Genomic DNA, 25,542 nt, shown 5'->3' with positions numbered 1-25,542 from the left:
CATATGATCAATGGACAATTTAGGCAGTAAAACCAGGAGATGATGATTGTATTCAATTGCACAGCTATTCACCTGTCGGGTATATCGCCATCCGACTAGCCGTCAAAATCCATTATATGTGCCCTGGGGTATCTGCAAATACAGACGTCAACACGTTAAACATCCAAGCAAACATGCTCAAACACCGCAGCCCTGCCGTATAAACAATGCTCCTTGATTTACAAGAGCCAACCGGTAGCAACAATAAACAAGAATCGCTGTATCGCTCCCAAAAGCCTCCGCGAATCGGAAGATTCGGACCAGGCATATGTACCATAACATTCCCTCATATCACGCCTAACAGAATTCACCAATCCTGGCCACGATCTTTCATCAAGATCTCGATAGCCTCATCTTCCGGGACAGGATTTTCATTCAATTCTTTGACACATTGTGTCAGCCCCTCAGCAGCTTCATCCACCTGTTCGGCAGTCCATCCCGTACAGGCCATGACCATGCGCCGGTAGTTCTGGCCCAAAACCACGTTTTTGGACTTCAGGCGCTCGACCTCATTCAATATGTCCTCATTAAACTTTTGATAACCCTCGACCTTTTGTTGTAGGGTTTCGGGGGTGGGGAGAGAGCGAAGGAAGGCCATCTGCTGCTCGGAGAATCCAGAGGCAGGGTCGAATGTTTCGGGGAAGATGGCCTCGAATTCGGTAATGTCGAGCCCGTGTTCTTTGTCAGCGTCCCCAATCGCGCACTTCTTCGACAAATCTAATGAATCGCCCTGGATACCCTTCAGAATCACCAGCAGGTCGTCAGAGGACTTTTCCAGGTTTTTAAACCGTCTGCTAAGCTCTATACGGTCGGACGATTTGGACTTGAGCTCATCGAGCTGTTTTTGCTCGATCTGTCGTGCTTTGGCCGACTCTCGAATCTTCGAGTGCCAGTGGTCGAACTTTTCTTGCTTCTTAGCCAGGGTGGAGGCCAAATCTCTGTTAAGACCACTCAATGTCTCTTGGACAATTGATGTGATTTGAGACACAGTCGCTATTTAGTCAGTTTTGATACGCAACTTTCATCCGGGAGCGCTTACAATCCAATATTTCTTTCTTCGTCTTCTCCAGCTGGTCCATGAAGGAGTCACCCCCATTCCCAGCTTGCTGCGACTGAGCGTTACCGTCAACCATGTCTACACCAACACCGTAATCTGCTGGTCGAAGACCTGTGTGATTCGGTATATGAGGATCAGCCCCGACTTCTAATAGTTGGGGAACAAGCACAGAACGTGCACGCCCAGCCAAGTTGAGGGCTGTATCCCCTTGGTCATCTCGGAGATTTACTATTTCAGAGATGAAACGCCCGAGCGTCATTACTTCACCAGCCTGTGATAAACCTTGCCCATTTTCCGAGGCACCGTTCGGCGTTTGCCGGCTCAAAGACGTACCACCATGGCGGACTATAAACTCCAGCAATGCTTCCAGGTAATGTTTAGCTGAAACGTGGCCTCCACCACCGGTAGCAGCCATAACAGCGATGTGGTGAAGGATCGTTCTCCCGCTGTAATCGACCATGTCAATAGTTGGAGCCAGCACCTGCAGTAAACGCGGGAAACTCCTATAATCCAGGTTGTTCCTCGTCCCTACGGACTTTTGCAGTGCCGTTTCACCTGCACCGTTCAAACGGAAGATGCTAACTCCTTTCTCGACAAGTGCATAGACAAGAGGCATCCGAGCGAGCATTGCCGCCCAGTGTAGCGCATTGTTCCGATATTCGTCCAACGGAATTTCCAGATCCTCCCCAGTTAATTGCATCAAAGCTGGATGGGTGGAAAAATCGCGGGTCTTTTTGTCGAGGAACAATGTCATGATGAGCTTCATCTTCTGAAACCTCTCCGGGGTGGTGGCGGGCGGCAAAGGCTCAAACCCGCGCTTGCTACCATCCACTATTGATGTTGAAACATCCATATCTTGGTAAAAGGAGTCATTCGGCTCAGTTGGTGTTGGTTCAGCAATGGAAGCCGTCGAGTGCTCGTAGGGCATCCCAAACGACGGCGCCTGGTGGGAGGCAGACCGCACGCGCTTCCGCGGAGGTTCGTTTGCCTCCTCGTGGTCGAAGCTGGCACCGTCATGCATAGCATATCGGCCGTTGCTCTGGTAATTGTTCCCGAAACCGCTATCAGACGTCACACTATACATGCTTTGTTGACTGTTCAGAGGTATGTGGGTATCTTGGCTGCTCATCTGGTGCGAAGGCTTTCGTACGACACTTGATCGCCTTTGATCAATTCCGCGAGCGGCAGGTGAGTCAAAGCGAGCCTTGCTCATGGCATTCACTGCCGTCGCAGCCGTGCGAGAGATGTTCTGGAAGAATGTGCCTTGCTGAGGTTGGCTCATGCCGCGATTATCCATCCCGCTGTACAGGCGTTTCCGTTGCGCAGCCATGGCTTGCTCCTTTGTCGGGGTGTCGAGTGAGTCCTGCGCCGTACCATTTGTGCCGCCCATATCATATTCAAGAAGGGGTCGCAGCAATTCTTCGACGTGGTATTCACGGCAGAGCTCCACGCCCCTCTGATAGTTGACCCAGGTTCCTTGGTATTTACCATACCCTCCTTGAACCTTCTCATGCTCGCCAGCTGCAATCTCTTTCTCTAGTGTCTTTGTCCTCCTCGCCTTGACCACACCGGCAACCTTGAGAATCTGCGTAGCATTGAGCCACGAGTCGGAGCGACGTTTCATCACGGCGACTCCGTTCACTTCCATTTCGTAGACGGAGACGTTAGAGTACACAGCCTGTCGACACAGCAAAGCGAGTCAGTAACGCTTGGGGATCGAAAATGCGCAGATGAAGATAAACTGACCCTGTAAATCTGAGGCTTGAATTCTTCATGGTACATTATTGTCCCATACCCATTCATGTCCTCAAAACCTGCGAAGCTTGACCGAGGGCCATGCGGGAGGCCATTCGAGTAACCAAAGGACATCGACTGTTGCGACCCTTTCGGAGGAGGCGTAGCTCGAGGGGTGGAAGAGACGGACTGGGAGGCGTTGAAGGAGCCCATTTGCGATTGCGAAAATACCATGCCATTGGCGGAGCTCATGCTGCTCTGGGAGTAGGACATGGGTAAGCCTGGGCGAGCTGGGTGGTTGTTATTGGAAGCCATTGAAGGAACGGTGAATTAGCAGTGTTAGGGTGCCCGACCCAGACACCGACTCAAGGCTGGCTGCTCTGTCGAAGGAAAAAGTAAAAAAAGGTTAATAAATACGGATTGCAGGTACCACAAGCCAATAGCAGGGCCAGTTCAACAAGTGAACAGCATCATGACAGAATGAGAGAATCACGAAAGCATGTGGGGAACTGCACCTATCCTGGGATCTACTGCTCCAGTCTGACTTGACCGGCCAGGCGATTCGGAACGTCGCGCGAAAAGAGAGAGGCGCGTGGCTAGCGCACCGACCGCGAAGGGATGAGACAAGTCAATGAGACTGATTCTTGCGAGGCAGTTAGGCCCTGAACGGCCCGGAGTAATTTACAAGTAGTGCAAAAGCCACTCTATCTGCAGCTCTTTCAGGTAACCCTGTACAACATAGCCTTGCATGAAGGAAATGAGGGAAAGGAACGAGATGAATGAGTTGATTGAAGTCGCGGGGGCGTTCGTTATTCGCTCCGGTCGCGTTCGCGGCTAACCCGATTTCGCGTATCGCTGCCTCGAAAACATCTATTGCCTGTTTGGGTGTAATATCTTCACCGCCTGCTGCTTCTGTACGATAGCCTGCGGTGCTGCGGAATCAACTCCGGGCTTAAGAGGAATTGATCAGAAGATAAAGGCATAACATCAGACACTATGTCTGCCATTCACATCCCTCCCGAAACATGGCGTCACCTTCTCCGCTCCTTGCTCCGCGAATGCTCCTACCTTCCCGACCCCGTCGCCAGAGTTACATTTCATGCCCAGATCCTCCAACGATTCCGACGGTATACCCAGAAGAAAGAGACGGATCAACATCGACTTCTATTACTCCGGAAGTCAGCAACACACCAACTGTCTCTGCTCAGACGAGCCAATGAAGGATATACAAAGCCGCTGGAAAAGGTCTTACAGCAGGCCTATGGCCGCAGAGGGCGACGGAGACAAGAGCTCATACAAGCATTGGTCACACCAGCGGACGCAGTGGACGCATTGAATGCGGCGGATGTGCAGACAGTGGCACAGGAAGCACCAGAGATGTTCGAGGATGGATGGCGGCCCCCTTCGGTCATGGTTGATCTCTTGAAAGCTCAGAACCGTAACTCAATGATCACGACGCTGAATGCCGGGTACTATACCAAGCAAGTCGAACCAGTGGTTCCCGCGGAGAATATCTGGGGCAAACCGCTTGCTCCGTCTCGCCGCAGAAATATTCGGAGGAAATGGTACAATCAGACGCTACATAATCTGTTTCCACCACTGCCTGACTCGGAGCTCAAGGTGTTGGAGGGTCTTATGTCGGGGACTATACCATGGGCGCCACCCAAACGACGAAAGGCAGTTGGGACTTCTTCCGCCCCTGAGTCTACTCTAGATGCTGGCTTTCTGACAGAGGGACCACAGAAGGGGGATACTTTTGAGAATTATGTTGACGGACGACCCCATAACATCACCCGACGGTTCATGCAGAGGCTCTGGAAACGCATATCCTGTTTAGTTCCTCGCGTGAACTGGGATACTAGAAGCGGAAAGCCTGCATTCACCTGGGACGTACTCTACTCGGGACCTAAGCTGGCTCTGAGATTGGACGAAAGCACAGCGTCTGAGCTCTTCGCAGGCATCGATGCCAATGGTCGAATGATCAAAGAACAACCAAAAGAAGCATCAGGATGAATTCTAACCTCTCAACAGAATCAATCATGGAGTATATAACAAAAGGACATAATACAGAACAATTCCAAACGAGACGATCTGCAGACGAGCCGACAGTAACAATCACGAAAAGTGCACCTTCCCATATATGTCAACCCAGGGTCTCTGATTAGGACCACACCACATCCTCCCGTTAGCTGCATTCTCAAGCTCGAAGCCATTCGGCCAGAGCTTCTCCATCTCAAGTCGAAAAGCGTCCTTCGGCTTTCCATTTTTGATCCTCAACTTCTCAAAATACACATACGAGGCATAGAATACCGCCCCTGAGCTCCCAGCGGTAGGGCCCTTCTTCTTGAGAAACTCCCCGAACGAATTCGCGTTCAGTCTCTTCGTACCCGCAGGATACGCCGCCTTCGCAGCCTCTCTCATGAAGCCCGCCTGCGTCACTCCAGTCTTACGCAGATGCGCCCTGATCTTCCTCCTCACCACATCACACGTTTCAAACACCTGCACACTCCCATCCTCATCTCCAACCAGCTGAACATCCGAGAGGTCAACCGCAGCCGGACTCGCTGGCTGATTCTTCTTCGCCCGCTTCGGGACACTTCCCACCGCAGTTGCCGCAGGCTGAGTCTCAGCCAACGGCATGACAGGACCTCCGCTCCGGCCCTTAAAAAACTTCAAGGCGTTTCTATACGTCGCCGACCGGGCGCCCTTGACGCCCTCCTGGCTCAAAAACTCGGAATAAGACCGCGGAGATACGTCAATTGCGCGCTGGAACTCATTGGCGCTCATCTGTCCTGAAGCGATGAATTGGCGTATCTCCTGCCGAATCTCGTCGCAGCTTTTCTGCGTATTCCCGGAAGGCAGTGCTGCTTTTACTACTGTCTGATTCTCTTTATCAGGGCCAGTAGCGATCGCAGGATCCATCATAACAGTGGAGGTTCTCTTCTGCGCAGGCATATCGAGTGGACAATCGTTCGATATGCTGTAATAGGTCAATGAATATGACGCGACTAGGTATATAAGTAATATATCAGAGGTAGACAGGAAAGCCAAATTGAAGGACAAATACGAAGTAGTCAAAATAGTAAACAGAAACACGCGCCGACGCGTCCACTGCAGTTCAGTGAGCAAACGGACGGATCAAGTCCATGAATCCCTGTTCAATAATAGATGACTGTACTCCGTAGAAACATCATACTACTCGGGCAGTGGCATGGGTGGAGCGATATGCTCGTTCATTATTGGCCCGTCAATAGGAATGATCAACAGTCGGTGTTGAGGTATCACATCTTCTATATCAGGAGAAAGTGGTATCTATTGAGTTGACACCTCTGTTATGAGAGGGGGTTGCTTGTTTGTTTGACGGGGAGTGGTTGTTGGTTCGTTTGCTTGCGGGAATATGGGATTGAAGTAACGGTGAAGTCTTGTTCAGTACCGTGTGCAGGCTACTTGGCATACTATACCTCTTGATTTCCTTCCGGGCTGGGTAGGTATCACTGGTGGCAAATGATGAGCAAATATTGTGTAGAGCAGAGTGATTTATAACACATCTGAGCATACTTGCGCAGCATTGAGCAAGTTGGTCTAGAAGACTACTTACTACTACTAACCAGAGACCGAACCCGAAACTACTAGTAATAAGCAGGATAAAGAACCATTCAACAATAGAACATCGATTTGCAAGGCACACGCATACAATACTTAGCTCTGAACTCCAAAAACAATTGCGCCTTTTCCTACCTAGCGGATTGTAAATCGAATGTGAAAAGAAAAATCAGACCAGATCATAGTGCAAGCCATCCATCAAATCCATCACACATCACTTTACTACCATCTTGTCCGTCTCTGTCAGATACATCCTGACGGCTCATTCATCCCATCTTCTCCTTCACTCCTCCTGTCCAGCCCTATGATATTGTACAATACAATGGATATTATTTGAAAAAGCAACCCCGGTCGGCTCCTTCGTCCGGTCGTTAGAAATGAAAGGAAAGGGTTATTGAATTTCTCTCCAACTGTTGGAAAAAAGCATGTCATCATTGGCGAAACATTCCCTTTTCATAGGTACATTACAGGTCCAACGTCTTGTAGTCAGCGCCTGTTTCTGCACTCAACGGCTGCACGCCTCTAACGTCACCTCCTGCCGGTTGGAAGTTATAGCGGTTGCCGATCCCGGTCGTAGCAGCATCGGCGAGCATGTTATTGGTCTCCTCGCCAGGGCCCCGAAGACTGACGGCCTGCAGAGTGTCCTGGACCTCCTTGACGCGCTTCTTGAAGGCCATACGGTCGAGGAAGAGCTGCTGGCGAGCGAGCTCAAGTTCCCGGCGTTCGGCTTCGATGATCTCCTCCATCTCATTAAACTGCTGCAGCTTGATCTCGAACTTCTGGAGGGTGACATTGACGGCCGATGAGACCAGGCGGGTCATTTCACGTTCTTCGTGAGAAGCCAGAGCACCAGCACGAGCGGCGGAAGCCGCGAGGGCCACAGTGGGAAGGGAAGCCTTGCCCTTGTCGGAGCCAGCGACCTCGACAGCTTGCTCGGTTGCTTCCTCGCGAGCGGAGTCCACTTCCATGGAATCCTCGGCCTTGACTGTGGCACTGCCTTCCTTTTCCTTGCCCTTGTCTTGGGCTCCAGAGCCCTTCTCGAGCTGCTTTCTCAATTCCTTGCGGATCTCCTCCACGGAGCGGCCGGCGGCAGCTGCGGCCACGGCAGGCTCGGCCATCTGTGCCAGGAACGCAACCACGGACAGGACAGGGTTCTCGGTCTGGCTGATAGGCTCCCGCCCATTGCCTGCACGAACCTCGGGCATATCATCCAGATATTTGTCTTCGATCTCCAGCTGCAAGAACTTCATCACGCACTCCTCCTTTGTCCTGGATCCAACGTGAGTGGCAATTTGTTCCCAGTTGTCGTCGAAGTTCTCCAATCCCTCCAGCAACAGCACAAGCTCCGAATCCGACCACGGAGCATCCCGGTCGGGGGCAATCGAGTATGGGCTGTCTTCGAGCTTAACGAAGTCGGAAGCACTGTGGCTGGACGGCATCCGGCCCTGAAGGAAACAGTTGGGGCACAGGTCGTACTTGGTGTCAGGTGCAGCTGGGTTGGCGGTTGCTGGTGTCGCCTTTGCGTAGTGGAATCTGAGGCGAGTACAATCGATGCCACAGGAGAAGCAGTTGAACTTCTTTCTCGGTCCCTTGGAAGCGCTCTCCATCGCCTTGGTCGAATCGCCCGTCGTACCGTTCGTTGAGCCTTCGCCATTGGTCTGCTTGTCTTTGTCCTCCGTAGCAGGGGTGATCTCCTTGCCCTTGTCATCATACACATTGCGACGGATCTCGAGGTTCAGGTCGGCCTTGGCAGCCGGGGTGGCCGATGCTGCACGATCCGTGGCCGGCAAAGGCTTTCCGGGCTTGACGAAGTGGTTGGGTCCGGGCTGGAATGGCTGGAGGCCTCTGGGGGTATCGGCGACCACTCGGAAATGGCCAGTGAAAGGAGGGCCGATGTTGGACGGACGTGTTTGGGGATCCACCTGAGTCAAGGCATCAGCAACTCGGGACTGAGGTTGGCACCGGGGGGATACTTACCTGGTAGTTGATGAGACCCCATTGCTCCAGGAAGGAGTGCACGCGCATGATCGCACAGACGTCTCCGGCAAGGTTGCGGCGGCACGCAGTGACTGTGAGGTACTCGATAGGGTTCAAACGGTAGGTGTTGATCATGAAATCACGGTAATCTTTGTAAACGGCAGGGGTCTTGCTACGGTTTCTGCCGTTGAAGAACTCCGCCAAAGCCTTCTTCTCGATCGGGTGAATGAGGTGCATGTCGAACCAGGTGGAGTAGCTGGGGAGGATGATGGCGTGGGTTTGCGAAACGAGATGTGAGCGCGCGGAGGCTTCAATGGATGCCTTGGCCTGTGCCGGCTGTTCATCTGTAGCACCTTCAGCGCCGGACTGTGCGGCAACATCAGCGAGGTCCTCGCCTCCATCGGTCTCCTTCTTGGTCTCCGTCTCGGTGCCGCCCATCTCCTCATCCTCGGGTTCGCCATCGGCATTCTGGCGCTTGGGTGAAGCGGGGGCATCTAGCGGGTTGTTAGTATCGGGGCCAGTCTCGGTCTTTTTCTCAGGAGATCCCTGATGCGATTGCGATCCTGGGTGTCACGATTGCGAATGTTGGCAAGTTCCAATCCCCTTAGGGGCGGAAAGAGGGAGAACGCACCGGAAGTGGTAATCACATCACCTGGGGCATCCTGTGCCACGTTAATAGCCTGAGCATCCTCAGTGGCGCCACCAGACATAACCTGGTTGTCTTCCATCTTGTTGGCACGATAGTCGACGACGGGAAGCTGAGGTCGCGGGTGGCAGAGAGCAAGGGACTTGGCTCTGCTCAGAAGAAAGGTAGGCGGGGCGCGGACGCGGCCCTCTATGTGGTAGAGACGTGAAAGGAAAGGGTATTAGGGATATGCAAGATAGAATGGGGGTGGATGACTCCACCAGACAGCGACGAGAGATTGATGGATGAGTGGCTTGGAGGCAGAGCGACTGTCGCGACACGGACCGACGCTCCAAAAACTCGCGCCAAGACCATACAATGCGCTAGCCGTATTTGGACTAGTCGCTACCTGGCTCTTCCCCATCGCGGATGGAGCTTCTTCTCTCCACATTATCGATCTATTCCCTACCAGCCCTACTCTGTTCTGACATCGCAATCTATATTCTATTGCTTTGGTTGTAAGATACCCACGAGAATATTTACTGATTGTTTTCGAAATTAAATATACTACATACATGGTCCCCATATTCGACCCTTCTCAAGTTCCCGATAGACGTCCTATATTGAATGACACACCGAATCCAAATCCACTCAGTGCGTTTCATTTGCGATTGCTTCCTTCTGTAGGCTGGCCGTCTTAGAGATAGCCGGTCTTGCCTTGATTTTTTCCAGCCAGGCGTAAAGGTTCGGGTATTCCTTCTCCAGATCAACATCATTATCCGTAGCGGACCCAAAGTAATTGTACCACTGCACGAACGAGATGTCCGCGTAACTACAACGTCCACCGACCAGGTATTCCCTGTCTTTAAGGACGTTGTCCAGCACCCATGACACCCGAAGAACCTCTTTCTTGTATCTCTCCTGAGCACTAGGAACCACTTCAGGGTGATGTCGTCGGAACCAAATAGCCTGACCGAAGTACGGGCCCTGCCCACTCATTTGGAAGTGTAGCCATTGTTTCGTTTCGAAGAACTCGGGGGTACCAGCCGGGAAACTAATCTTGTTGTCTTTGTCGTACGTTTCGGTCAGATATTCGATGATGGCGCCGGACTCCCACAGTGTGATTCCCGTGTTAGGGTCCTCGATGGCGGGGACGCGGCCGTTGGGGTTGACGAGGGTCAAAGGTTCTTTCTTGACGTCTCCAGCAGCTACGTATATCGTTTTGTAGGGGATTTCGAGTTCTTCGAGTACCATGGCCACTTTCCAGGGATTGGGGCCCTGGGTGTGGCCCCAGAGGGTGATGGGTTTGAGAGACATGCTGTATAGGTGTTGGTATTTGTGGTGGATGCTGTATTGAGAAGAGATCTGTGATTTCTGGTGTGAGGGGGTATTTTGGGGATGGATATCTATTAGCAGATCTATGTATCCATTTATATACCATTCATCTACTGATTCGATATATTTCTACAACTGTTGTCTCCGTCATAGACAATGTTGCTTAGAAACCATTGACTTCGGCATCTGATCGTCAGCTTATGTCGGTGTTTCGGCTCTTCGTATTCCTTGCTGACAAACCAAGTGATAACCAACAATGCAACGCAATATCGCACCCAGAAAATTATATTGGGTGAGGGACTGCGAAATGTCAGAAAGATATGTTTCTGTGACGTATGCCTATATTGTTGACTGTTGATTTGTAAGACGGACAGGCAGCTCCGTACATCAACTCCACCGGGTCAGGGACTTTCAGACGCCGGCAGATCTCATCCCCCTGGATCTGGTATTTCGGTTACTATTTTGTTTCGCTTGCAATTGGTGGTTGTGTTCTTCAAGTAGTCATATCTGCTTATGTCTCTGGTTGCATGGTCGACCTGGTGTTTGTATCTGACGTAGTATACATTATGGTGGGCATAGGTAGCCCTTGTAAGATCGTGGATAAGGTTACTCATGAAGGGATTTGAGCTATCGGGAATACAATTAATATCATTTCTTCCATAAGTCCTCCGATCCTCAGAGTACCTGTTTCTTTCCTATACCAGGCGGGATAAGCTGACGGGCCCGCCTTGGCATATGGGTTACAAATATATCTTATCGCGTGATAGTGGTGACATATGGTATACTTCCGACGGCTATATGCTTTTCAAGGTGTTGCTTGGGGGTACTGGCTTTCTGTACGAACATGGCTGTGAGTGACATTAGAATAGTAGATATCAACTTGCCGAGACTAGTACCCTGAGCGGCTGAATATATATAGCCCTAGTACATACAGGTATTCCAACCGGATATCGACATGAAAGTGGAGACGACAAGCAGGTCATCCGTAGTGAGAGCAAATCAGAAATTGCCTCAGTCTTTGAGCCATATAGAGGCCAATGTGATATGCGAACCCAACATATACAACCAAATGCGCCATGTAGACTTGGTACATACACAACCCCAGCTCAGTCTATCAACTTATCAACACAGAATATGGCCCTGCTTGTGAAGCACAAGTTTTGCCACCTTGCCAAGCAAACGGGTCAATAGCTCAGTGGTACGAGCGAGAGATTGCAGATCTTTAGGTCGCGTGTTCGATCCACGCTTGGCCCTTGCTTTTTGATTTTTGAACTTCATATACAGGTTGTCCTTTACATGAACCTATGGCCCGGGATTTCTTTTTATTGCTACATCATACACAGCAGATCCTTGAGCAGTAGCCCAATCTGCTGGCACGTACCACTATCCATTGAAACACGCGCTGAGAGACGTATATACCCATGGGTTGACCTCCGTAGCCCTTTCAAAGTTGTATACCATTCCCTGCACAACCTCACTCATCAATTGGGAGAAATAAAACTTTCAAGGACTTATGAAAATCTGTCGCATGTAGTTTCAGTGAATTGGATGCTAAGTCATTCTGCAGACGTGGAAATGTCAAAGTGAGTAGTACCTCGTGGGTAACCCAGGGAAAGCCAAACACACATGGATCCCAGGAACCAGCAGGAACTCAAGAAATCCGAGGTTCTGAGCCATTTCATCAATAAAAGCAATATAATACAAGAAGACCATCGATCTTTCAACAAGAAAGGGGCCGGTAGCTCAGGGGTAGAGCGTGGGACTGCAGATCTTAAGGTCACGCGTTCAAATCGCGTTCGGCCCTTTCCTTTTTTGTTTTCGATTTTTTATTCTCATAGATCTCTATAAGATGACAGAATGGATGCATCTATGTCTTCCTTTACTATGAAGGTCAATTGTGTGTACTGGCTGTACCATTTCGTAACAGTCCGAGATTCATCACTATCTAGCCGCGCTGTTCATACAATGCAGGTCGGATATCTTGATATGTAGCTGAATTCGTATCCAAACAAAGTCTATAGCCGCCTTGGCGAGGTATCTAGATAAACATGCAAGTAGGTATACCGAAAGACATTATATACAAAAGACCTGGATCAAGCCACCCAAAATATTCATACAGAAACGGACCTGAATACAATAACCAAGTTATGTGATACCCAGTCCAGCAGGATCGATCAGTCCGACACCGGATCGGCTGGGCTCATTGGGTGGGAATATAATGGCACCTCGCCTTCATCGGTCTCCTCCTCTTCGGACGAGGCTGCCTGTAGCTCAGATAGATTGTCGTCAGTACTAGACGCTGCTTCACTATCCGATTCAGGCTTGATCGCCCCGCGAAGGCGACGACGTGGAGGACTATCTGCTTCCGTGGCCTTGGAAGGGACTAGCATAACGCCTGATCTCAGGTCTCTTCGTGGCTGATACCCTTCTGAATGACCCCCAAGCTCTTCAATCAGGCGAGATGCATGTTCGGATATAGGACTCTCGCCCTGTGAGGAGGAACCTTCTCTATCTGGAAACTCTTCGATTTCAGATTTGGATGGTATCGGCTCATCCACCCGCATTTCATCGTAGTCATCTTCATCATTCGCATGGTCGCTGTCATTTTCCATGACTCGAGTGTCAAAAAGGCCGGCACGCGGCTGATCAGGAGTCGGTATCAACCGATCTGTAAGCTTTGTATCCGTCTGGTCGAAACGTCGCCTCTTCCGCCGGTTTTCTGAAAGCTCGTCGTATAGGTCCACAAGATCATGCCCGTATTCCTCCCATTCGCTGCGATAAAACGTCCTGTCGCGCCAATCGACCAGGTCCTCCTTTGTCTTGCGCTGGCCAACCGGCCTCCGTGGGAAAGCATCTTGCGCATCATATTTTTGAATTCGGGTTTCGAGGGACTGTGGAGGTGGCTCACCAATGAGCTTCCATAGGCCCACTTCCTCAAGACGGCTCATCTGACCATCAACCTGTTCAGCATGGTCGTCCTCTGGATCTGTTGACTGTTCTTCAACTGGAGACAACGTAGGCGAAGAGAGCACGGATGATGCCGCGGAGGAGTATTCAGACTCGTCGTCGCTGTAATCTGGGTCCTCAACATCCGTGTTCTCTGGAGCACGGCTTCCTGACCTTCCCCTCGAGGCACTTCTCTCACGCGACTCTGATTCCAAAGGTATCTTACCAGACAAGATATCCTCTACCTCATCATGCTCCATGTGTATTGATTTCCACCCCTTTCGATGACGAGAATCTTCAACCTTCAAACTGCATCGCCGCGCCAGGCCGACCCAGTAGTCGGAACGGTCCCGTTGCATGTTGAGCACGTCCAGCGCAGTCTTAACATCGCGAGACCTCACAACGTTCGCCTTTTGATTGCCAGTTTGTCGCATATTTCGCAGCCTTGACATTGCGAAGAAAAGAGATGACTGGACAAGACGGCGTGTCAGACTGATCGTCAATGCGTAGAAGTCCGCGAACGAATCGGCAGTCATGGACGGTGTCTCATCCGCGAAGGCTACATTGGTCCAGTTGTCTTCCAGTCGTGCACCGCCAAAATTCATAAAGAATCGTTCTGACAGCCGAATCCACTTTCTCATATTGAAGAGCTCAGCCGTAAGATGCGCACTGGAGCTAGCACTTGGATCGGCGCCCTGGGACTTGACTTTCTGCGAAAGCTCTTCTGCTGTCTCCCGATTGATGATCCACAGGTCTTGATGCTTCTGCTTTCCAGCGACATCTTCTGCCAACTGCTCCTCCATCGAAACCAATTCAGCGTATTGGTCGAGCTCATCACAGCAGTCCTTGCTTATTTCAGCTGCTGCGGGTACTTCACCTAGAATAATTGTCCTAGTATGACGATCTTTCAGGTGCTGTCTTTCCAGGCCCGTATGGAGCAGGTTCAAATGCTCCTGAACTTCAAGCTCAGATTTTGAGCCCAGCTGGCGGGAAATTTCTTGAACCCCATCCTTGCTCTTCCTATCCAAAACATGATATAGTACCTCCTTTTCCTTCGGGGTCCAGGTCACGATTCCATTCTGCGATGTAATGTGGTTTTCACCACCGTTGATTGTAGGCACGGGCGCATGATCTTCGATGATACCCGCAAGCACGCTGGAGTATGCTTCCGCAGACTCCTTGGATAGCGATAATTGTAGATCCTCTAGCGCCTGGGCCCGCGTGCCTCTTGCGGACCTGCGTTCCGTCTTCGACGTTTGCACGGGTGGATTTGTTGTCGACGAAGTGGGACCAGTTGACGGAGGAACCGGTAACGGGGCGCTTGTTTGTGAACGCTTGATCTTGAGCTTGTATTCCGATGTGTCGTCGTCGTCTTCGTCTGGTTCATATGGAGTTGGGCTGCTCATGATCGAAGATAAAGAGGGCCAAGAGGCAACCGCACCACAGGCATAAGATTAGGGAAGATGGCGAAATCATTCCCTTCTCTCTCGCGCGCCCGTATAATCAGGAGAGCATTGCGGCACCGGCGACAGATACAAGGCCGGGGCGTCTGCAGTTGACTGATCAACTTTCGCAGTTGGAGTGGGAAAGTTTTCTGATAAGATGCGGTGTTTGCACTGTTTGTTTCCCCGCCGCGTGCCGCTCGGATTCATTCCGCGACGGAGCAACTCAACAGTCAACACCATAGGCTCTGATTATATGTGAAGTCCATTCGCAATATTGGCATCATCCTTGTTAAGTCTTTGAAAAAGAAGGTCCGGAGAGGATTGCAGATACTCTCATGCTGACAACACCTTCAGCTCACTCTAGCTTTACTGTTAGCTCTGATTCTCTGCGTCGGTAATGACAACGACAGTGCCAGCGGGACAGTCTGTATCTGCGAATACTATGAAACTTATCCCATTTCAGTTCCGGAATCAGACAAGGACCCAGAAACCAAAGTATTGTACCTGCTAGGCGCTGGGTGGCTTGCAAGTCCGGATAAAACGAAAAAGAGCCGATAAGGCTGATTTCAATTAGCTCGCTCTCCAGGATTGGTCGGACGAACAGCGGCACAAAAAGGTGTTCATGACAAATTCCAATCTGGCTCACCAAAGGAAGAGTTCAGGACTTCACATAAGGATTACATTTACAAAGTACGATGCTACATAATCTTCATCCGAGATATAAAGTCGAAGAGGTCTACCCTTCAGCCATTACGCCTAGCTCGTCTTAAGCAATAAGGCAAATATTTTACAAGATGTATAACATCCTCGAAATCAGGATTGACCTGGCAAGGGAGGGAAGTGACTTACTTACATGGTCTTCCGCTATATCAAGTCTGTACTGATTCAATCAAAATGTTCGACCGCGTTTCACTGCTACCGCCACAAATTCACATCTGCAATATGTCGCGCAGGTATTTCCAGCCTCGTGTGCAATAAGTGGTATTATATTAGCAGTCTGGCTATCAGCATCTGGCCACATAACACACGGGATTTTACCAAATAAAGTCAAATCGGAACAGATAGGTTACATCCGGTGATTGATTCCGAGTCTAGACAGCAGACCTAATTACTAAGTGGAGGATCGTAGAAAGCGGTTGGCAGCAAACAGAAATGACGGGCCCTATGAGAAGGCGAGAGCTGGCTGCATTTCGGAGATACGACGGTGATGGTGGAACCCATGGAAGGGTAATAAATGCAGAACGAGTAGGAGCGCAAGCCAGCGCCTTTGCATTGAGAAAACTGCCATGACCCTGTCAATTAGGTGATTAGGCAGTGTTTCGCGCCCATTGACCCTATCCCTGCACCCGCGCGGATTCGTGGGAAACATCTTCAGCCCTGGCTCTGTTCGACCTACGCCTTGTTTTATACTCCATGACCTTTCCCATTTTCGCTCTTTTCATGCTATTTCATGGTAAAGATACCAGCGAGGCGGCTGTCTGATTCCTCCGAGTTGGTTTCCCCGCCCGCTCGAACAACACTAAATTCTAGTATGCTGCCAACTAGCTTTCCCACTATATAAGGGAGCTCCACAGCGAAGGGAAGTGTGCCTGTCAATAAGAGACCCACTAACCGGGCCGCCCAGCCGTCAAATCAAGCCTCGGTTAGTTATTACTCTGTAGACAATCTGAACCACCGGTGCAATCGCCATTTTGGGCCTGCCAGCATGTCTTACAACGCAGACGGCAATTGATCGACATGCTCGTATAGGGATTCGCACATGAACTCGTTCGCTTCATACAACCTACTCCACAGGAAAACTTTACACAGGCCGTCCACGGCTACTCCAATTCCAATCGTGCCATACGGGCTGACTTGCCCCATGTAGCCATGTACTTTGTTGCGACTCGGGACCACTCCGGCTATGTCAAAATATGAGCAAGGGGAATCCGCTACGATAATGCACTAAGGGCAGGAGTATTCCCTAGCCCGCTTGCTGTAGCGTTTCGACTTATATTATGATAGTGTAGCCATCTTGAGGCACACAGTCGGAGGAAATATTTCCAAGCGTTTCCAATAGACGAACTCAACATGAAGGTCTCCAGTGCGGCAGTCCCTGTCCTTAGCATTCTGCCCGAGGCCAGCCTCGGGCTTGGTTCTACGCAACTTTGTGTATGTGATTTGTGTTCAGTACTTAGTGGGTGTACTAATTGCCTTGTTATTTAGTGCGCCGCTCTGCAAGCGACCTCCCTGCGTAACCAAGTCCTTCATCCTACCAGCACGGCATACAACGAGTCCGTGTCATCTTACTTTGCGGTCAATGTTCAGCTCGATCCTACGTGTATTGTCCGGCCGCACTCTACGGAGGATGTCTCGCTCATTGTCTCGACTCTGACCCAGACCGGCGAAACACAATGCCCATTTGCTGTGCGCAGTGGTGGCCATACCACCTGGCCTGGTGCAGCAGATATCGGGCAGGGTGTTACCATTGATCTGTCCATGATGAACAGCACCACGTACCACAAGGAGAAAGGCGTTGCATCTATCCAGCCGGGGGCGCGCTGGCAGGCGGTCTACAAGGCTCTTGATCCCTATGGTGTCACTGTGCCTGGAGGACGCGGTGGACCAGTTGGCGTGGGTGGGTTCCTGATCGGAGGTGGAAACACCTTCTACACCGCACGTGTAGGCTTTGCTTGTGACAACGTCGAGAACTTTGAAGTCGTTCTTGCCAGCGGATCGATCATCAATGCTAACCGGACTAGCCATCCTGATCTGTACAAGGCGTTGAAGGGTGGATCGATCAACTTTGGAGTTGTCACAAAGTATGACCTCAAGACGTTGCCTCATGATATGCTTTGGGGTGGACTGGTCGTCTATGATAATTCGACCACCGAACGACAGCTCTCGGCCGCAGTAAACTTTACCAACAACATCCACAATGACCCCTACGCATCCTGGATCGGGATGTGGGAGTACAGCTCAACGACGGGGCAGAACATCATTGCCGATGCCCTGGAATACACCAAACCTGTTGCCTTTGCACCTGCATTCCATGAATTTACGAGTATTCCAAACACCACTGACACGATGCGCTTTGCTACTATTTACAACCTGACGCAGGAGCTGGTTCAGGCGGCGGGATACCGGTAAGCCAGTCCTAATAGATAGCCATTTTTGGTCGCCTTTCTCTCTTGAGGAGGCCATCTTCCTGAGGAGATCATCGCTGGTGGTGTTGAAGCCGGTTCTTGTCACTTGGGTCGCTAACAGCTCACAACTCAGGGATATCTTCACAACCGGTACCTACAAGAACGACATCAATGTCCTTCGCAAGGCGATCGACCTTCACAACAACAACATTGAAAAAGCCAAGGCCCATGTCAAGAGTGACTACTGGGCCATGGATGTAATCATCCAGCCCTGGCCTAAGCTTTTCGCTCAGCACAGCGTGGAGAAGGGTGGCAATGTTTTGGGCTTGGAGCGATTTGATGAAAACCTGATCCGTATGTGACCCGACCTTGTTCCTAGCGCAGCACTAATCCGTTTGCAGAAATACTATTCGACTACGCTTGGGATGATGCCAGGGACGACGATCTTTTCATCGGTCTTGGCCAGTCGATCCTGGAGGAGGTTGACGAGTACGCCAAGTCGATTGGGGCGCACAATGAGTACATCTACCTCAATTACGCCGACAAGTCGCAGAACCCTCTCAAGGGTTATGGCGAGGAGAATGTCGGATTCATCTCCCGCGTGGCCAAAAAGTATGATCCAGATGGAGTGTTCCAGGTACAGGTTCCCGGTGGCTTCAAGATCAGCCAGGTTTAAGCAGCATCTCCAAGAAGTTTACGACTAGTTGAAGCGCTTTGTACAGTAGAGCACCAAAAAGAATGGGATAGATTAGACAATGAGACAACGAATGCTCCACCCTCATCTCGCCTTGCTAGGCTGCGCCATTTTTTAACGCGGACTTAGTGCATCTCTGAAAATGCGGCGCAGTCAACCCGCATCGCTGTGGAGCCGATAATGAAGCCAGCACGAGCCGTTTCAACGCGATTCGAACTAGCACGGTCTGATCGTTCGCTTGTCTCTACTCCGTAATTAGGGCGCTCCACCACCGATCCTTTCCACTCTTACACCCGCCGACCCTCGGGCCTTTGGACGGCCAGGCTTTGGCCTGGACGACAGCCGGACGCGATGGCATATTATTCCGCTCCACACGAATGACACTATCCAAGCACCGGAAAAGTCCCCAAACTTGGCGGAGTTGTTATCGCTAATCATCGTAGTTTCGGCATGTGGTCCAATTTACCACTGCTAATGAAGGATGCGCACATCCTTGTCGTCTTGGGAGAGCGTGCATAAGCTTTCGATAGCACATTCCTTGTTGGAAAGCGCACACAATACGCTTTTCCGTGAAGAGAAAAAGCAAGAAAAACAAAAATGACTGAAATACAAATTCTTTCTCTTTATTCTGTCTGTGCCGTCGACTAGGCCTTCCATGCCTCAGGGGCACCTCATAGAGTATAAGCTCCCTTCTGGAACCCTTCTATAATTTATGACGGTGTGAGGTTCCAATAAGAGGCTGTTGGCCTTCAATGCCATTTGAAGAATGGCCATTACTACAATGGCGGACCCTCCCCCCGGGAGACGTACGATTTTGACTACTCGCATCGCCATCTGTATACGGCAAATATGGCGGTGATTTCGGCGGGCTTAATCATCAGCACTAGCTGCCTAGCCTTGCGAGTGTATACCAAAGCACAATTGCTGCATAAGTTCGGATGGGATGATGGTATGTTAGCGCCTCAATGACGAAGAGTCTATCTGACTTTTACAGTGTCTATTATCCTTGCTTGGGTACGCTGCCACAGCGATTGGACTTGAAGCTATTCCACTAATCTTGCTCCAGGTGTTCTCTCTGGGCACCCAGGCATGCTCCATCTGTAAGTGCCTATTGCCGTTGGTTATCACTCTACTAACATGTCAGATGGATACAAACATGGGGGCATGGGAATTCACTTCTGGAACGTGACACCTGTGGTGTATGACGTATATGTCAAGGTATGTTCTTCGAGGAATTATCCAACCCAAGTTAATGTATCTAGGTCGTTCTCTCCGCAGCCATCATCTACGTTCCCGCTCTGGCGCTTGCAAAAATCAGCCTAATTATCCTTTACTACCGCATCCTTTGTCAAAAACGGTACCAACAATGGATTTTGTACGGCATCGCGTTTGTAGTCAGTAGCTACAGCTTTGCGCTCGTCTTGGCCTTCATTTTCGGCTGCCACCCAATCCAGAAAGGTTGGGATATATCAGTCACAGGGACATGTGTTAATCAATACGCGCTGTATGTTGCAACAGCCGTGTTGAACATCATCTCCGATATTGCGTTGATCTTGGTACCCATCCCAACGGTGGTGGGGCTGAACATGCCGGGGATACAGAAGCTAGGCCTCTTGCTGATGTTTATGGTTGGCTGCGCGTGAGTATTCCCTCACCATTTCGCGTCATTTGCTGACTATGTAGAACTCTCGTCACCGGCATCATCCGTCTAATCACTTTGATCCCCTTTCTTAATTCCTCTGACCCAACTTACAATATTGGTCGACCAGACCTGTGGATGTAAGTTCCTTACTCCGATCACAACAACACACTCTAACTGCGTTGCAGCAACATCGAAGCCAACTTCGCCATCATCTGCAGCTGCCTCCCCTTCCTCCGCCACTTCCTGCGCCGCTACGCCCCTCGCTTGATCGGTGAAAACAGCAGTCTTGCGCGTCGTTATCACAGCTACACTTATGACTATACTGGTGGAAGCCGAGCCCGGCGAAAGGAGGGCCTTACGCAGCTACAGGATGATATTGAGCTTGCCGAGAACGGAGGAAGTATGCATAGTGGAGTTAGGATATTCAAAGATGTACAGGTGGAGATTACCACGGAGACGATGCCGGATGTGAATCGGAATAGAGAGGGGGATGGATATAGATGAGTATCAATCGCTTTGCATTATATAGAATAAAACATGATATTGTTCATTTATGAGTAGATATAGCCCGATATATGGCTTGATACTTTGTGATTTGTCGTTCAGACACATGGCTTGGCCCAGTCATCAATGCGCCCTGTTCTGATGTCGATGGTAGTGTAATCTGAAGACCGTTTAAGGGAGCATGGTATTGCTTTGGTCTCTCTCTTCATACATGCCCTTACTGAAATTTAGATAGGCCTTCTGAAGCTCTCGTTTATTGTACATCATGCGTCTTCTCGCTTAGTCGGTATCCGTGTTATGATCGTGTCTTTTATTAAATCCATGACACGTAGAGATAATAAGGTAAGCCAATATCAATTCGGTCTTGTGATGTCTAGTTGTTTATATGGAATCTGATGCAGACTAGCCAGGTTAAGTGACCTCGACCCCCCTCTCAGCTATATAAATGATCTTCCACTCAGGTTTCAATACTAGTCTGTCAAACCAGACTTTACAAAGTGAGTCTCATTTCAATTATGAACTTACTGCTTAACTGTTTCGCGTGACGAATGGATGCAATGTATCCTTCAATATTTCGACTTATTCTGCCTCAACCCAAGAGTGTCTTCTGAAGACAGAGCCCCCTGCATCGACTTCCGTTCAAGTCGCACAGTTACCAGAATCTTCGGATGAGTGAGATAGGATGCAATTGCACGACACAGGTCCTAGTCTCATGGACAACGTGTCTTTGGAGCTGGTTTATGGGCCATAAGCCTGAGAGGCTATATTTATCAAGAGGCACTACGGTGGGGGGGCATCTTATAAGCGTTGAAGGGAGTTCAAATGCGGTGAGCAGATTCATCCTGATAATAGTCAATAGCTAGCAGCTCCTCGAGAAATATTTATAGAGAAACTAGTGGGATTTCGACTCACGGAAATCAAGCACATATTACTTGCCTTGTCGTTTGGAGCTAATCTATGTTCTTGTGGTAGAACAACGGCATCGTCATCATCATCATCATCATCATCATCATCATCATCATCATCATCATCATCATCATCATCATCAGCTTGCCGGGGCCATTGCAAGCCGAGAGTCATCATCGAGGCAGGGATGTGGATAGAGTGGAGAAGAATGAATCGGGTCCATACCGTATGCATACCGGCACAATATCGAGTAAGAGGGTAAAGAGTACGTATTTTTCAAACCCGCATATACCTAGGTAACAGGCTAGGCTGTCAATATGCAACAACATCAGAGCCTGAGTGCATGGTATGTACATTAATCGCTCCAAGGTATCCTTTCCAGTAATAATATAAATACTCATCTATACCCTCTGCTTTCAATAAAGCCAATCCATAATTCCCTATCCCTACACTTCTAGATACTTACTACCACCCCCTCCCAAGTTCCCTCAAACCTCCATATACCAAACCCCATTATGATCCATGCTCCCCAAAAATACCACCACCACCAGCATCCCAGCCATGAACATTCACCACCATTACCACCAACAACCACCAACATCCTCGGGACCTGGTACATCACACGATCCTCCAGTCCCTTCTGGAGCGACAAACGCAACCCCACAATCACACTAACCGCCGACACCACCACCACCACCACTCCACCAGGCACTCTACCCCTAAGCGCGCTCTCCCAAGCTACTACAACCTCACCCGCCCCTATCCTCACAAACAAGACATCCTACCAAACGCTATCCTCTTCCTCAGTAAAGACCACAACCGGAACGGACCGAGCTATATCAGGCGGAAAAGAGCATGGTCCGATTCAGATGGAGTGGCGGGGGAGCGGATGGCTGCGGATGGTGAGTGCGCAGTGGGAGATTCTGGGATGGGGCGGAGCAGACGATGACGACAAGTGGCTGCTTGTCTTTGCTAATAAGTCGATGTTCACGCCGGCGGGGATTAGCTTGTATTCTAGGACGAAAACGGGCGTTGATGAGATGGTGTGGGCTGGGATTGAGGGGGAGTTGAGAGGGCTTGTGGAGAGGTATCCTGCGGAGGGAGAGTTGAGGGAGCTGGTGATGGGGATGGAGGTTGTGAGGTTTGATTGAAGGGTTGGTAGTAGATTAAGGAAGTTTTTTGCTGCTTTGGTGGAGGTTACGTTTTGTTGCTAGTAAGTACTTTGATGGGGGGACTAGAGTGATGGGTATCGTATATTGCGTTTATCTATGGCTGAAAGTACGGAGAAGATGAGTATGTTCAAAATCGTTATTCGTATATAATGCAATGGTTATAGAAATGAAAGTCACTTTCGCGCTCGCAACATCAACTTTGTACTAGATCGAGGCACAATAGCCGTGGTCCAAACAAAGGTTCGTGATGCACTCTCATCCGCCAGCTTGACATCGTACTCCATAATCACATGGCTGAGAACTTGTTTCAATGTCCTCGAGACAAACCACCGACCGGGACTGTCATCATGGCCTATCAGCTACAGATAAATGTTATGGATAACTCGTTTTGATGCTTACCATGCTTTTTTCGCCGAACCCCAGAAGGGATAGTTCCAATGCACGTCTGTATACTTTGGGAAAGCTCTCACCGAACCATCCGCTTCATCCACCGCCAGGAACCGATATGGATCGAATTTCTTTGGATCTGGATAATGCTCCGGGTCTTGCATAATTGCCTCTTGAGGCACGGCAACAAGGTTTCCGGTTGGGACATGCGTGCCGTCTGCGAAAGTGTAGGGTGATAGAGCCACCCGTTGAATTGACACTGTCAATGAACGGGGTTTAGTTATCAGGCTTGAAGTAAACTGCGCGCGATATATGTGGGAATCTCACAGGCATCTAATGGACTGAGTCGTGCAGACTCCCGTAGGAAGCTGTCCATCAAAGGCAACCGATCAAAGTGATCTTCATAGCTGGTCGCGCTTCGCGCATGCTTGATTTCCTCGCGGAGCGGCTCGATGAACTCCGGATGGAGACACAAGTCATACATGGCGTATACCAGAGCCTGTTGGATAATTAGCCTTGGGGCGGTTTAGTATGGGCTGGTATGCTAACTGCGGCCATTTGATGCACGGAGGCAAAGAGAATAGCGATTATTTGTTGGGCCAGTCGAGATACTGTTCGTTGTTCTGGAGTCTTGGATGAATCTATTACCCACTGTATGCCGTCGCACTATTATGACAGGTAACTTAGTCCCGGAACCATAAGAGGGGGCTTCTTGACTCACCGGTTTTGAGGGATCCTGGGATGTGCCGTTGCTCTTGACAAGTCGATCTTCTACCTCGGCAGTAACAGAGCGACCGATGAAATGCATAGCTCCACTCCAACGCATCATGGCTGGTGCCACCAACCTTGGAAAATCAGTATATCACGTGGGATATGCAACAGAGCAGTACTCACGGAACTAGGAATGATGGGAGGTGGCGACATAGTTCCATGGTCACCACGACGTTTTGAAGGTACCGATTGACAGCGTCTTCGAAAGCTGGATCGCTAGCTAAACATTCGTTAGGTTATAGCTTACTAGAAAGTGGTGTACGGCATATTTCTCACCCAGCTTCTCACCCAAGAGAACGTAATTGTTGATTCGTGTAACAAGGTGCTTAGCTAGGGTAAATCCACTTGCTTGACTCCAACCTGTTGACAGAATCAGATATGGCCATTTTACATCATCAAGACTAAAGTGTACGTACCATCCGAGTCTCTATCTGTCAGCTCTTGCTTAAACAGATCTTGAACCAAGGGTTGTAGGCCTTGCTGCATCTGAGGTAAATTGATGCGAAGCAGGACCTTGATGACACGCTTAGCAATATCGTTATGCGGATCTATATCGTTGTGCTGGAAGCCAAACAAGGTGTATTTGTGCTGAATCCTCTATAGCACTGTAAGACACAGTAATACTTAGGTACGTCAAAAATTGTCCATACCTGTTCCATGGCCGTGTGGAATGAAAGCACGCTCTCCGCGCTCTCCCCCAGCTCCCGAACCTTTTGCTCGGAGGAGACTAATACCTGATACTCGTTGAGAGCGGGAATCGCGAAGGACTTATCACGTCCCAACTTCTTGCGATTAGTTGGATATCTCAGCGCAGATTAGTAGAATTGGAGTTGCGTACCCTCTGATAGAGACTGAAGACCGTACCTGCCCCATCGACCACGAACTCGAGACTGGTGAACCACTTTCCGAATAATAAAATAGACGTACCCCCGATGTAAGTGTTGAGCTGTTATTGGTTTGAAGGCATTAGCGTGGATGATTTTGGATCGCGTACTAAAGCTGTATAAAGCGAGGGAGATATTCATGCATACCGGGCGCTTGCTATACATCTTGAGCAGCTTGATCAGCTGCCAAATAATCCATAGGGTTGCCACAATGTAAGACGTGCGCCTGGTATCCAGCATCTGGCATAGTGCCAGGCTGCTGCTATAAAGCATATCCGCAAGCATAGTCAGAGCTGATGCTAATCCTCGCGTGCCGTGGAAGTCAAGCTCAACTTGGACACTTCCGTGTGTACTTGCAGAGATGCTTATATATCTTACAACCTGCTACTCTTCCCCAGCTATTCTCCCTGACCACTTGGCCCCTAAATAACCCACGAGTAATGTGCTTGTTACCACCGATAGTATCACGATCGCCAAATCTCACCCCAGCGATATCTTACGAGTCAAGGTAAGCAAACGACGAGGACACATCTGACGGCAACAGTGGGTGCCTTGTAGGCTTCATCTGACCAGAATTTCCCGTCATTGCATCATTGCTTCCATCAGCAGCACACAGCCCTCCGAAAAGCCTGGCGAGAGAGCATGTAGGGAAGCCAATGGATTATCACTAAGGCTTAGAGAAGCCCTTATTACCAA

The 25,542-nt window shown here is 49.9% G+C and overlaps 10 protein-coding genes and 2 non-coding genes across 12 annotated transcripts; 6 read left to right on the top strand and 6 right to left on the bottom strand.

The window, feature by feature from the left end:
* Positions 1-26: 26 nt before the first annotated feature.
* On the bottom strand, positions 27-3,361 carry BO85DRAFT_444408 (putative APSES transcription factor (MbpA)). The gene is made up of 3 exons (XM_025659010.1): positions 2,843-3,361; positions 1,079-2,774; positions 27-1,032 (listed from the first exon to the last, which is right to left on the bottom strand). Exons 1-3 carry the CDS (start codon positions 3,143-3,145, stop codon positions 347-349), a joined length of 2,685 nt encoding a protein of 894 aa, XP_025520991.1. The 5' UTR covers positions 3,146-3,361; the 3' UTR covers positions 27-346.
* Positions 3,362-3,826: 465 nt separating this feature from the next.
* On the top strand, positions 3,827-4,843 carry BO85DRAFT_433617 (uncharacterized protein; the record flags this gene model as incomplete). Its single annotated transcript, XM_025658428.1, has 1 exon — positions 3,827-4,843. One exon carries the CDS (start codon positions 3,827-3,829, stop codon positions 4,841-4,843), a length of 1,017 nt encoding a protein of 338 aa, XP_025520990.1.
* A 102-nt stretch (positions 4,844-4,945) lies between these two features.
* On the bottom strand, positions 4,946-5,785 carry BO85DRAFT_455108 (uncharacterized protein; the record flags this gene model as incomplete). Its single annotated transcript, XM_025661368.1, has 1 exon — positions 4,946-5,785. The coding sequence occupies one exon, from the start codon at positions 5,783-5,785 to the stop codon at positions 4,946-4,948; it is 840 nt and encodes a 279-aa protein (XP_025520989.1).
* Positions 5,786-6,897: 1,112 nt separating this feature from the next.
* Positions 6,898-9,138, bottom strand: rscE (putative RSC complex subunit (RSC8); the record flags this gene model as incomplete). Its single annotated transcript, XM_025655555.1, has 3 exons — positions 6,898-8,355; positions 8,411-8,973; positions 9,042-9,138. 3 exons carry the CDS (start codon positions 9,136-9,138, stop codon positions 6,898-6,900), a joined length of 2,118 nt encoding a protein of 705 aa, XP_025520988.1.
* Positions 9,139-9,561: 423 nt separating this feature from the next.
* BO85DRAFT_444404 (glutathione S-transferase family protein) lies at positions 9,562-10,517 on the bottom strand. Its single transcript, XM_025659009.1, has one exon. It carries the CDS (start codon positions 10,350-10,352, stop codon positions 9,687-9,689), a length of 666 nt encoding a protein of 221 aa, XP_025520987.1. The 5' UTR covers positions 10,353-10,517; the 3' UTR covers positions 9,562-9,686.
* A 1,034-nt stretch (positions 10,518-11,551) lies between these two features.
* On the top strand, positions 11,552-11,624 carry BO85DRAFT_t17. The gene has a single exon. It is a non-coding gene; the product is annotated as a tRNA-Cys (tRNA).
* Positions 11,625-12,102: 478 nt separating this feature from the next.
* Positions 12,103-12,174, top strand: BO85DRAFT_t18. The gene has a single exon. It is a non-coding gene; the product is annotated as a tRNA-Cys (tRNA).
* Positions 12,175-12,298: 124 nt separating this feature from the next.
* On the bottom strand, positions 12,299-14,861 carry BO85DRAFT_515625 (uncharacterized protein). Its single transcript, XM_025664795.1, has one exon. The coding sequence runs from the start codon at positions 14,720-14,722 to the stop codon at positions 12,545-12,547; it is 2,178 nt and encodes a 725-aa protein (XP_025520986.1). The 5' UTR covers positions 14,723-14,861; the 3' UTR covers positions 12,299-12,544.
* Positions 14,862-16,831: 1,970 nt separating this feature from the next.
* BO85DRAFT_473686 (FAD-binding oxidoreductase) lies at positions 16,832-18,640 on the top strand (the record flags this gene model as incomplete). The annotated part of the gene is made up of 4 exons (XM_025662638.1): positions 16,832-16,912; positions 16,967-17,886; positions 18,020-18,240; positions 18,288-18,640. 4 exons carry the CDS (start codon positions 16,832-16,834, stop codon positions 18,560-18,562), a joined length of 1,497 nt encoding a protein of 498 aa, XP_025520985.1. The 3' UTR covers positions 18,563-18,640.
* A 624-nt stretch (positions 18,641-19,264) lies between these two features.
* BO85DRAFT_515623 (uncharacterized protein) lies at positions 19,265-20,726 on the top strand (the record flags this gene model as incomplete). Its single annotated transcript, XM_025664794.1, has 7 exons — positions 19,265-19,529; positions 19,575-19,594; positions 19,647-19,680; positions 19,725-19,798; positions 19,843-20,219; positions 20,264-20,359; positions 20,408-20,726. The coding sequence occupies exons 1-7, from the start codon at positions 19,430-19,432 to the stop codon at positions 20,724-20,726; spliced, it is 1,020 nt and encodes a 339-aa protein (XP_025520984.1). The 5' UTR covers positions 19,265-19,429.
* Positions 20,727-22,147: 1,421 nt separating this feature from the next.
* On the top strand, positions 22,148-23,048 carry BO85DRAFT_410631 (uncharacterized protein; the record flags this gene model as incomplete). Its single annotated transcript, XM_025657488.1, has 1 exon — positions 22,148-23,048. One exon carries the CDS (start codon positions 22,148-22,150, stop codon positions 22,781-22,783), a length of 636 nt encoding a protein of 211 aa, XP_025520983.1. The 3' UTR covers positions 22,784-23,048.
* On the bottom strand, positions 22,978-25,011 carry BO85DRAFT_455099 (cytochrome P450; the record flags this gene model as incomplete). The annotated part of the gene is made up of 11 exons (XM_025661367.1): positions 22,978-23,143; positions 23,204-23,450; positions 23,519-23,690; positions 23,741-23,857; positions 23,913-24,036; positions 24,086-24,182; positions 24,239-24,322; positions 24,379-24,559; positions 24,613-24,744; positions 24,801-24,908; positions 24,994-25,011. The coding sequence occupies 11 exons, from the start codon at positions 25,009-25,011 to the stop codon at positions 22,978-22,980; spliced, it is 1,446 nt and encodes a 481-aa protein (XP_025520982.1).
* Between the last annotated feature and the right edge of the window lie 531 nt (positions 25,012-25,542).

This window comes from Aspergillus piperis, assembly GCF_003184755.1.
Source record: "Aspergillus piperis CBS 112811 unplaced genomic scaffold BO85scaffold_1, whole genome shotgun sequence".
Taxonomy (NCBI): Eukaryota; Fungi; Ascomycota; class Eurotiomycetes; order Eurotiales; family Aspergillaceae; genus Aspergillus; species Aspergillus piperis.
This window is presented reverse-complemented; position numbering and strand designations above follow the sequence as displayed.

Coding starts and splice junctions, on each gene's coding strand:
- BO85DRAFT_444408 (XM_025659010.1), bottom strand. CDS start 3,145: ATGGCTTCCAATAACAACCACCCAGCTCGCCCAGGCTTACCCATGTCC. Junction 2,775..2,842: donor TCAAGCCTCAGATTTACAGG/GTCAGTTTATCT, acceptor CTGTGTCGACAG/GCTGTGTACTCTAACGTCTC. Junction 1,033..1,078: donor GAAGAAAGAAATATTGGATT/GTAAGCGCTCCC, acceptor CTGACTAAATAG/CGACTGTGTCTCAAATCACA.
- BO85DRAFT_444404 (XM_025659009.1), bottom strand. CDS start 10,352: ATGTCTCTCAAACCCATCACCCTCTGGGGCCACACCCAGGGCCCCAAT.
- BO85DRAFT_515625 (XM_025664795.1), bottom strand. CDS start 14,722: ATGAGCAGCCCAACTCCATATGAACCAGACGAAGACGACGACGACACA.